This window comes from Papio anubis, chromosome 7 (assembly GCF_008728515.1).
Source record: "Papio anubis isolate 15944 chromosome 7, Panubis1.0, whole genome shotgun sequence".
Lineage (NCBI taxonomy): Eukaryota > Metazoa > Chordata > Mammalia > Primates > Cercopithecidae > Papio > Papio anubis.
This window is the reverse complement of record NC_044982.1, coordinates 205,922-218,341: the sequence shown is the minus strand read 5'-3', so window position 1 is coordinate 218,341 and position 12,420 is coordinate 205,922. Positions and strand designations below refer to the sequence as shown.

Genomic DNA, 12,420 nt, shown 5'->3' with positions numbered 1-12,420 from the left:
TCTTGGGAGAAAGAGGGTGGAGATTTTTGTGATATGTCCTCAATCCTGGGAGAAAAGTTTTCAATAGCGATAGGAATCCCCCTCAATCGTACGTCTTCTGAGAATTTAAGCAATAACCTCTTTATTATACTCAATTCTAAACAATCTAAAGAATATGTCTAATTTAGTCCTGCATTAGCTTATATGACATTTGCTTACCTCTACCCCAGATAAGGTCATATTCTCTTCCTGTTTATTCTGGCGAGTCATTGACTTTCTCAAAATGTAAGGTCTATTTTTCATCCTATAACATTAACCTTTCTTACTAAAGAAAATGTGCTATTTTGCAGCTCGGTAAGGTTAGTTGTTGTTTTAAAAATAATATATATATATATATTTTGGGATGCCTACATCTCCAGGCTAACTAATACTCAGAAACTGGTAATCATACAAATATTAAGGAGCTTTATAAATAAATGGTAGGGGTGCAGTCATTAACTGAAATACTGTTCCTCATTAGAATCAACACATTGTTTATACACAGCCAAATTACTGACTCACAAGAAATTATGCTGAGCAAGAAGCCACACAAATGATATGGAAACTATAAGATTTCACTTTAACAAAATCTTAGAAAATATATCTGAAGTAACAAAGATGAGAGATTGACTCAGTATGGTGAGAAGGAAATGACTGGGAGGCAATAAGCAGAGAAACAGGGGGAAGCTTTTAAGTGTAAGTCGTCATTATCTTGACTGTTATTTTGGATGCACAGGTGAGCACATGTGAAATTACATTTATTTTTCCTTTGGAGACATGGTCTTGTTTTGTCATCCAGGCTGGAGCTCAGTGGTGAGATCATAGTTCTCTGCAGCCTCAGAACCTGGGTCTCCAGCAATCCTCCCCTGTCTGCCCTACGTAGCTGGGACTACGGGCATGCACCACCATGCTCGGCTTCAGTGCTTATTAAAATTTTATTTTATAGCAATAATGCCTCAATAAGCGTTTGGCAAATGAGTGGGTAATTTGTTCAATAAAGATTTATAGAAAGACACTCACATGAGAAATGTATGACACTTGAGGAAATAAAACTGTAGAAAATGTGCTTTTCTTAACATTTGATAGGCAATTACAACAGTGCATACACATCACACCATGTTCTCATTACAGAGAAAAGGTTCTGCAAACTTCACCAGGTGCGACACCCTGAAGTCGGACCCAGTGGTAAGAAGCACAGGCCCAGATACCCAGGCTTACTCTGACCAAATGTGAGCTCTGGGGACATGGTAGAAACCATCTGTGATTTTGCTGGTAATTTTTCATCTGTAACATGGAAATAAAATTGATACAACATACCATGTTTTCTCTGTATATGTAAAAATAAAAGATGATTGGTGCTAACTTTAAATACATGCAGTTTATGTACATCTATTGTACCTCAATACAACACGTTTTAAAAAAGAAATTACAAAATTATAACTTTTATTACATTTTAAGGTTTTATTACAGAAAAAACTGACAATAAGAAACAACAATTTCCAAAATGTTATCAATATCACAAATCTCCCCAAGGACATTTTCACATGCTCTGAGCCCCACTCTCTCCAAAGACCTCTCACCCCAGAGCTTGCTATATAGTAGGAGACATGCAAATAGAGTCTCTCCCTCTGCTTATGAAAACCAGCCCAGCCTTGACCCTGCAGCCTGGGAACAGGGGAGGCCTAGACCTGGTGGCATTTCAGGTGTTTTCATTTGGTGATCAGACTGAACACACAGGACTCACCATGGACATGGCTGAGCTGGGTTTTTCTTGTTGCTATTTAAAAGGTAATACATAGAGAAATAGAAAAAAGTTGAGTGTGAGTGTGAATCAGAGTGAGATAAACTGGATATGTGGCAGTTTTGACCAGGCTTCTTTTTGTTTGCAGGTGTCCAGTGTGAGGTGCAGCTGGTAGAGTCTGGGGGAGGCTTGGTCCAGCCTGGCGGGTCCCTGAGACTCTCCTGTGCAGCCTCTGGATTCACCTTCAGTGACTACTGGATGGACTGGGTCCGCCAGGCTCCAGGGAAGGGGCTGGAGTGGGTCTCAAGTGTTAGTGGTAGCAGTAGTAACACATACTACCCAGACTCTGTCAAGGGCCGATTCACCATCTCCAGAGAGAACGCCAAGAACACGCTGTATCTGCAAATGAACAGCCTGAGAGCTGAGGACACGGCTGTCTATTACTGTGCGAGAGACACAGTGAGGGGAAGTCAGTGTGAGCCCAGACACAAACCTCCCTGCAGAAACGTTCAGGGAAAATCAGCTGCAGGGGGCACTCAGGACCCACTGATCAGAGTCAATCCCAGAGGCAAGTGCAGATGGAGGCTGATTTCCTGTCAGGATGTGGGACTTCATCTTCTCACAGTTTCTCTAGTTAACCTCTCTAAGTTTATAATGCTGTGCTTACTAATGTCATCTCTACTTGTTTTTAAAAATATCTTTTTAATATGAGGACCTATTCTCGCATGCAAGAAATGCAGATTGATGCTTACAGAGATGAAAAATGCTCAACCATGGTCATCAAGGATCAGACTCCTGAGGAAACTCAGCAGTGCCTGGTGAGTCTTTTCCAATCAGACCCAGACAGAAACCTCAAGGAGATCCCTTGACTAGAAGTCTATGAATTTTTATCACAGTCAAGAGAGAGGCTGGGCCAGGGACAGTGTCATGTAGAACCTCACAGGTTTCACGTCTGACCCTTCTCCTGACACTAAATCCAATCAGTATCAGCACTGACCTGGTGCTCCTTTTGCTCCCAATCCATGTTCTTTCTTTGGAGTGTTTGTTCTCCCTTTTTTATTTGCTTTTCCTGCTTCCTGAAAAAGAAACAGAATGGTCTGCACGGTCTACATTCCAGGGCTCAAGGCATTTTCTTGGAGCTCAGGTGGGGCTCAGCCTGTGGCTCCTGCAGCCACGTGGGAGAGGCTGATGGTACTGCCTTCTCTCTCCATTTTCTCAGGACCCTCTACTGTGTTGTGTGTAGACTCATCTGGGAATGCAACTGGCTGTTAATAATGAAGGGGATAAACTTATTTGGTCAAAATGAGATGTGGAATTAACCCTGTTCCGTGCACACTGTCAGAGTCATCTGCTTCAGAAGTAGTGTTAGAAAGAGCTGGTGAAATTTATTAGAATCAAGATGGAGCCACTTGTGTTAAAACCCTAATGAATGAAGCTGGGGAAGGCCATGAAGGAGGGTTCTAGCACACATGTTCCTGATAACAAGAACTATCAAAAAGAGACTCTGCACAACCATAACCTTGCACAAAGGCCACCACAACATTAAAAGAATTACTTCTCCCAGTGTATCTGCCCAGCAACTGCCTGTTCAACTTTACACCGATATCCCAGCCCAGGAAAATTATCTTTAACATCTGATGTAACCCTCCTCATTTTTCCTTTATTCTTTATCTTCCTACACCAACCTGAATGCACCCATACACATTTCAATTGCAGTGCACATCCTAGAATAAATATTATTATATTTTAGAGTCTCTTTCTGTCTGTTTTTCAGGGTTGACAGGCTACAGAAGGACATGACACTTTTCTGTGAGATATAGAGGATGACCATTTTGGGAGATGTCTGGGAATATAAAATGTCCGTAAGATCATCCATCAATAAGTGCAGGCTGGAAGTCCCAGAGAGAGGCTAAGCTGCTGAATCAGCAAGGAATTTCATATTCTCCAGTTCTGCTCTGAGGGAATCAGGCCCACCCGTTTCACTTGTCTTAAGTAAATTCACAGTGTTGGAGTGAATAAATACAAAGTCTACCCTAACCAAGTGTACCATAGAACTTACCATTACCCAGAGGGAAGAATCTTTAACATGAGATCTATGTTCTTAAATTTTTTAAGTGAAAAACTGATCACTATCCAATCAGGCAAATATGATTTTGCTAATGAGTTGCAGATGTTGCATGTATATTTTGGATATCAACCCTTTTTCAGATGCATGACTTAAAATTGTATTTTCCCATTCCGTAGGTTGGAATTTTTTGGATGCTTTGCAGAATCTTTTTCTTTTGATGTAGTTCCACTTGTTTAATTCTGCTTTTGTTTTATGTGTCTTTAATGTGAAATATAGGGAAATCATTGTTAATATTTTCTGGGTGGGGGAAGTTTTACAATTGCAGACCATATGTTTAAATATTTAGCCCTTCAGAGTGATTTTTGTGTATATTCTAATCTAAAATTCTTAATTCTTGCATGTATATAGATCAGCTTTCCCTAACACCTCTTCCAAGGAGACTTGATTTTATCCATTGTATATTGTCGGTTCTCATGCTGAAAATCAGTTTGCCATTGATATATCAGTTTATTTCTGAGCTCTTTCTACATATTTATGCCAATGCCATCCTATTTTTATTATTCTATTTTAATTTATGCTTTTGAAATCTAGATAAGTATGCCAGGATTTATTTTTTGCCTTTTTACAGATACTATAGCAAAATATTTTAACCTTTCACTCTTCCGTATGATAAAAATATGGCTTTAAATGAATAATTTTATTATGTACAGGTTATATTCTTGTATCTCTACTTTTTAGAGGCTTTATCATGAAATCTTGAATTTTTTTTTTTTTTTTTTTTTTTTTTTTTTGAGGCAGATCACCATCTCTAGAAGCGTAAGGCTGGAGTGCAGTGGCGGATCTCAGCTCACTTTTGGGAGGGCTCCGCCTCCCGGAGTTCTCTGTTCTCCTGCCTCAGCCTCCCGGTAGCTGGGACTACAGGCGCCGCCACCTCCTTGGCCTAGTTTTTGTATTTTAGTACAGGCCCAGGACACCGTGGCCCAGCCAGGATGGTCGATCCTCCTGACCTAGAAGTGATCCAGCACATTCGGCCTCCCAAAGTGCTGGGATTACGGAAAGGCAGGCCACGGCGCCCGGCCCGGGAATCTTTGAATTTTTATATGTTATTTTCTGTGGTGAGAAGTTGATTCTTTTCCTTTATTCTCTTAATTTAACGCATCAAATTTATTGATTTGAAGATGTTGAATCATCAGTGCATCTCAAGAATAGCTTTGAGCTTGTCATGGTGCAGAATCCTTTTAAAGTCTAATAGAACTTAGTTGACTATGATTTGGGAGTAGTTTATTTATATATACTAAGAGCATTTGTCAGAAGTTTGATTTTCTTCTTTTGCCTTTGTCTATTACTGGTAATACACTGATTAGAGACTCTTAGAAAGAGTTTAGAAGGTGGGCACCTCACAAATTTTTTAAAAAGTTGGAGAATCATTGGCATTACTTTTTTAAGTGCTGAGAGTCATTTTTTATCTAACATATAACCCATCATGAAGAACATTTTACTTAATTATTATGGCAGGAGCATGTTACACTGCTGTTGGTTGGAATGTTCTGTAGATGTCTATTAAGTCCAGTTTGTTCAACAGTGCTTGAGTCCACGGCTTCCTAAGAATGTTTCTGTGGATGTTCTATACATTATTGAGGGTGAGGTGTTGAAGTCTCCTCAGTTTTTTATTGTTTTCTATTTCTCCTCTTATATGTCTTAATGTTTCATAAATGTAGTTATATTTCTATTGTTTCAAATATGGGAAAGAGAAATAAAATAATAATTGCTAGTCATTTTAATGAGAAAATCACCTAACAGGAAATTATATTTTCCAAATGCTGCCATCAACAGTAAACTCCCCCAGGAGTCTCACATCTGCCCTGGGCTCTGCTCTCTCCTCAGGCGTCCCACCTGAGCGTTTGCTACAGAGGAGGGGAAGTGAAAATAGGGCCCTCCCTCTCCTGATGACAACCAGTAAAGCCCTGACCCTGCAGCTCTGGGAGAAGAGCCCCAGTCCAGCATTACCTGGAGATTCGATTTGATGATCAGCTCTGAACACACGTGGCTCACCATAGAGTTAGGGCTGAGCTGGGTTTTCTTGTTACTATTTTAAAAGGCAAAAATGGAGAACTAGCGATATTGAGTGTGAGTGGATGTGAGTGAAAAAACAGTGATTATAGGTGGCAGTTTCTGACCAAAATGTCCCTAGTTTGTAGGTGTCTAGTGTGAGGTGCAGGTGATGGAGTCTGGGGGAGAGGCAAGAGGAGAAAAGTGCGCAGGAGGTCGGTTGTGACTGTAGGCACTGTCAGTCCACTACGCCAATCTCACAACCAGTGCTGGAGAAGGTGGGAGTCTGATGGAGCTTTCCAACAACCCTGTGGTCCACGCTAATTCCATCAAGGCCATTGGTTCCCCCCGGAGTCTGGTTTCCCATCAGGAATCCCCCATGTGCCCAGCAGCAGCCACACCTTCGCATCTTCACTGAGCACAGTCATTGTTTGGGAGGAGCTCCAGGATGTGTCTCTTTGTCAAAACCTGGGTGATGATGTCAGAGAGCTGTGCTGGGTGCCTGGTCCAGGTGCTCCCTGATGTTGGAGGTATAGGAGGTGTGTTATCAGGATGGAAATACCGTTTATGGATATGTACATAAGAAAACATGATTTTCCTTGGTTCTCTTAGATGACATAAAGAAGCAAGAGTGCAGTCTGCAAACAATTGTAATTTCCTACTTTACACCAAGTTCATAATTTCTTGTCAACTTTGGTTTCTGTCAGAATCACGGAGAATGTGGTTAAGTGGGTTTGCTTCTTTCCACACACTCACGCTACCTCCCAGATAAGAACAACTGTCCTCACTCTGGAGTCACAGGGGAGGAGCTGTTCCTGTACAACTAAGGGCCTGCAGAGACCCCCATGTGCAGCTGTGCAGTCAGATGTTTCCTCATGTAGGGAGACCTCCACTGCCTGTGGTGCTGCTCAAGTCCTGAGTGTGGATTCAGGATTCACGGCCACACTTTGGGCTATCACGGAGTCAATCTGATTCTGAAAATCGCCGTCATAGACGTTAGGCTAGCAGCCCAGTACCCATTCTTCTGTCAGCACTTTGTCTTTCTTATTTGGTTGAAAGTTTGAAGAAAAAATGTGACCATATACTTGTCTAATTCTAACTTCAGAATCTGCTATTTGCACTTGGGGACCCACAAATTGCAAAACAGGGAGCTCCTCCTTCTCATCCACACAGGGAGCTCCTCCTTCTCATCCACACAGGGAGCTCCTCCTTCTCATCCACACAGGGAGCTCCTCCTTCTCATCCACACAGGGAGCTCCCCATTCTTACGAAAAAGTGAATATCTGTGAATTTCAACATGCTGTTCAGAACCTGTGCATGCCGACAACTATGATTCCCGGTGCACTCCTGGCCTGGTGAAGCCCTCACAGACCCTCTCCCTCACCTGTGCCATCTCTGCATTCTCCATCACAACCAGTGCTTCCTGCTGTAGCTGGATCATCAGCCCCCCAGGGAAGGGACTGGAGTGAATCAGGTGCACAGGTCATGAGGGAGTGCACAATCCAACCCACTCCTCAAGAGTCCAGTCACCATCTCCAGATCCACATCCAAAAAACAGTTTTTCCTACAGCTGAGCTCCCTGAGCAACGTGTACACAACCATGGATTTTTACACAAAAGACACAGCGAGGGGACGTCATTGTGAGCCCAGACAAACCTCCCTGCAGGGAAGCTCGGGAACAGCAGGAGACGCTCAGGACACCAGGGGGCGCTCAGGACACACATCAAGGCAGATGCAACCGGGGGAGAAGGTGCTGGAGATGGGGTTTGGCATCACCATCATATTTCACCACTGGACACCCTCCACTATGTTTGTTCTCATGTAGTGATTCTTTGTATTATTAGAAAATGGCATTTATAGAAATATATAACCATATGTAGGTGCATCGAGTCGTCCTCTCCATGTAATGTGGACCTTATCCATTAAGACTCTGAGTCCCTGTATTTATTTGAGCTCCTCATAAATTATGGTCAATTATGTAGGATCTCTTTTACTTCTTTCTCCCTTTTTCCCTCCTTCTCTCTCACTCACAAACTCTCTCTCTGTCTCTCACACACACTCACACACACACACAGAAAGAGAATTCTATAACTTCAACTACCTGATGTATTGAAGACAATTGATTAAACTTCAGCTTTTCCAGTTTAGCTGCTGTTCATATTGCTGTAAGAATAAGAACATTGTGTTTCTCAGCTGTGTACTTCTCTAAGATGAGTAGCAGCTTTTAAAATAATACCCAGATACTGAAAGCAATCCAAATATCAATCAGAAGCTGAATCAGTAAACAAATTGTGGTAAATTCATTCACTGGAAAACACCCACTGTTACAATCAGGTACTGCTGGATATGCTCAACAGCAAGGGTAAATTCACAAGTACATATGATGAGTAACATAAGACAAACAAATATAAGCCCATACATATTATTCCACTTTTATAAACTCTATAAAATGAAAACTAATGTTACATAAAGAAAAGCAGTAGTTGACTCTGAACGTGGTGTGAGAAGGGAAGGTGGAGGAAGCAGGAGTTATATGAAAACGAGGAAATTTTGAGGGTAGCTGATTTTTTTCTGTGTTGAGAAAGGTAATGGTTATGTCACTATTTTCAAATTGTACACGTTATGGGATGGCTATTATTTGCTAATTTTACCTCATTAAAATATTACAAATTTAAACACATATAATTTGGTAGAAAATCAGTTAGATGAATAAAATAAGTGAGAAATGAAAAAAAGAAAATCACAGAACAAAGGCATTAAGGACTTCACTCAACAAACTAAAGAAATTTTAAATTTCTCAACACTGAATTAAAGATTTAATTAAATATATATGAGAAATCAAAGAATCCGGAATATACACTTGAATAAACCCTACGACTACCTATATTTTTAGGGAAAAACTAGAATACAACAAAATAATGTCATGATTTCATAACATAAAGGGGGTTAATCAACTACACCAGGCATGTCCAGCTCTGTCCTGGAGTTCACTGAGGGAACAGGTGTGTCCTGTGGTTAGGAATCGTGGCACCAAGCTCACAGCATCAGTTCTAGTTGAAAGAATGCAAAGGCCAAGAGATCTCAACTCAAATGTAGTGTGGATTTCACATCCAGGGGTGCCACCCATTCCCCCATGTAAATATGGAAAGATTAATTACCTCTTGATGTGTCTGCCAAGATTAGTGCTCGTATCTCAGGAATGTCCAAAATGACTAAATACAGCAAGAAAGGAGACTGGCTCATGGTTCCTATAGTGGCTTGGTAGTGGAGGCAAAGTGAGGGTTCTCACTCACAGAAAGGAGTTTGTGGAACTTGAACCTCCAAATGGCATAAAATGAGGGAGTTCCCATGATTCCTAACTAGATGATTCATCTCGTGTGAGAAAGAAAAGAGATGATGCAGGAATGAGCCTTAATTATCAACAGTCAGGCTCAAAACAATAGTCTGATGATTTATTCTATGCAGCAACTACAAAAATCATGAGTATGGGTTGACCAGGTCTACAAAAAAATGAGAAGACTGTTTAAAAGAATAAGCAAATAATAATGAAAAGGAAAAACGAGGAGAACGAGGTGAAAGACACGGTGCAGGGGATTAGACAAGGGTCCTGTCCCAATGTCTTGTGTGGAGACTTTTGACTCTCTAAAATCATCTGCTTATTCTGAATGTCTTAGGTGAGCTGTCTGCTCCAAAACATCAGAAGCCCAGAGGATTCCTGAGGATACTCACTCTAATATCTTTAATTGAGTAGCCTTACAATTGTGAAACATTCTTAGTTATTGTTATTATAATTAGAAATAGGCTCTCACTCTGTTGCACAGGTTGGAGCCCAGTAGCACAATCATAGCTCACTGTATCCTTGAACTCCTGGCTCACACAATCCTTCTGTCTCAGCTTCCTGAGTAGCTATGACAAGAGGGGTGCACCACCACAACCAGATGATTTAAAAAAAAATCTTTCATAAAAATGGGGTCTCCAACAGAGCGAGACTCTGTCTCAGAAAAAAAAGAAAAAGAAAAAGAAATGGAGTCACTGTGTTGCCCAGGCTGGTCTTGAACTCCTAGTCTCATATGATTTGCCTGGTTTCGCTTCTCAAAGCAGTGGAATTATAGGCATGAGCCACCACGTCTGGTCTGAACTGATTCTTTAAGCACAAAATATCAACACAAGAATTGATTCCCTAAATTTTTTCTGCGGAGTTTTGGTCAGTAGTGCCTGATAAGATTTATTGCAATATGTTTCAACAGCAGATTTTTTTCCTAATGTTTCCTCTGGTATACATAATTCCATGGCTGAAGATCACAAAACACTGTTAAAAGATGACATAAGAAGGCCACCTTAAACTTTTGGTGATTGAAGGGAGTATAATACAAAAATTACGTTCAATATTGTGTAACACATGCATGTAACAGGACGGAGGTGAGCAATGAGGGTCAAATTTTTCAATGTATGAATCCTACAGCTCCAGAGTCATAGAGTAGTAACTGATGTGTCCTGAGGGAGGGACAAGAGTGCCATAGTGCTAGTGGGATAACTCTTGGCCAAGAGAGTTTTCATATTTTAGCCGGGCGCGGTGGCTCACGCCTGTAATTGCAGCACTGGAAGGCCTAGGCGGGTGGATCATGAGGTCAGGAGATTGAGACCATCCTGGCTAATACGGTGAAACCCCATCTCTACTAAAAATACACACACACACACAAAAATAGATGGATGTGGCGGCGGGTGCCTGTAGTCTCAGCTACTTGGGAGGCTGAGGCAGGAGAATGGTGTGAACCTGGGAGGCTGAGCTTGCAGTGATCAGAGATCCCGCCACTGCACTCCAGCCTGGGCAACAGAGTGAGACTCCATCTTAAAAAATAGAGAGAGAGAGACAGAGTGAGAGAGAGAGAGAGAGAGAGTTCATATTTTATTAGAAGTTTTTGTATTTTTTATTTAAAGATGCCATTTTTCAACATATCCAGAATATTGTGAGTGGGGTTGATTCTGTACGATATGAACAATGGCAGTGCCTTCTATGTTTAGATAATATTACAAACCAGGTTAAGACTGCGTGTTTCATGTAATGATGCACCAGAATATTATTCTAGCTTCCATACTAGTGCTTTGTTATTCTCTTAGTTTGCATTTGGTTTCAAATTTACATGTCAGGTCTCTAGAATGTAGGAATTTATTTAAGGGTGTCTTTTCTTGTTGTTCATTTTGATGGAGTTTCCAGAAAATTTAAGTAGAGCAAATAAAATATGCTCTGCCTGCAGCATGTTTTAGAATTCTGCACTTCTGTAGAGCATCTGTATTTAATCCTGGTCTTTGGTTAATTGACAAACTCTAGGAAGTGTAATGACTTCTGCCTTATGGGCTGATTTTACATCAGGTGGAGGAATATATCCCAAATGAAAGTTTGTACTGGTAATATAAATTATTACTTAATAACCACCACATGTATTATTTAGGGGTTACTCATCAAGAATTAATGTTAAATCAAGGGTCTCAATGAGAATAGTACTTAATGGATATACAAAATATTTTGCTAATCTAGATAAAATAGATGTGAACACACTCTTAGAATCCAGCCAGGTCTCCTGTCTACCACATTATTAACCACACAGTAACTGACATCACTTGGGGCTTTTTCTAATTATCCAGTTAGTTACTTATTTATCTCAAGGCCTCTGGATTATTATGTGCGACTACTTCAGCAGAAAGTGAAGAAACACAACTTAGGCTGACTAAACAATGAGGAAAATCACAACCTAATGAAACAAGAAGCCTGGATGTGAGCAGGCCCAGGATTGAATAATTTGACAGCTCATGTGCCCAGGAAGTTTCTTTTCTCAATTCTCCACACTGATGCATCCAGAAAGTCACCTTCACCACCGCCCCCCTCCCAGTGACTCCCATCATGCAGTAACACGGTGACAACAGTCCCAAGGGTCACACACATATATATTGACTGGAAAAGGGGCAGAGACAGTTCTGCAATTCTCTTTTCCTGAAGGAAAAGGAACAACTCAGCAGACCGTCTCCCCTGCCTCCATGACTAGAACTGTACCAGGTGCCCAGGTGGACACTCGTCCCTGATGGGGATAATAAGACGCCATTGAAGAGGCTGACAATTTTATCATAGAATTTACTAAAGACTGAGATAAGGGTTTCAAAAACTAATTGAAGTCTGTCCTACTATGTCCACCAGAGACTACAGATCATCCAATGATACCTTCTTTGTCTTTTCTGCTTGACTTTGTCTCTTCACCTTGTTTCATCCTCCAGAGAATCTCTTTCATCTCCCTCGGGTGCACTGAAGTGTTTTATTTACTGACAATTTCTCAATTGGTGAAAGACATTAGACTAAAGGGTCCATATTCCTAGGTCCATATTTCTTAGTCCACATTCCTAGGAAGGCGTTCTGCCCCTGGGTCTGGGTGTGACCTTCTGATTGTTTCTGACCCTCTTCCAGATGAGATGCTGGTCTGTGTGTTCTTGCCCCTTCCCCTAGGGATAGAGTCCTCCTGTTTTCCCTGGGTGTTCCCTCCCGCAGCTCCAGCGT

General features: G+C 41.2%; 1 gene segment (V, D, J or C); it reads left to right on the top strand.

The window, feature by feature from the left end:
- The first annotated feature begins 1,747 nt into the window (after positions 1-1,747).
- LOC103881280 lies at positions 1,748-4,167 on the top strand. The segment is given in 2 exon segments: positions 1,748-1,806; positions 1,908-4,167. Coding segments are annotated over 2 exon segments (606 nt in total).
- The last annotated feature ends 8,253 nt before the right edge of the window (positions 4,168-12,420 follow it).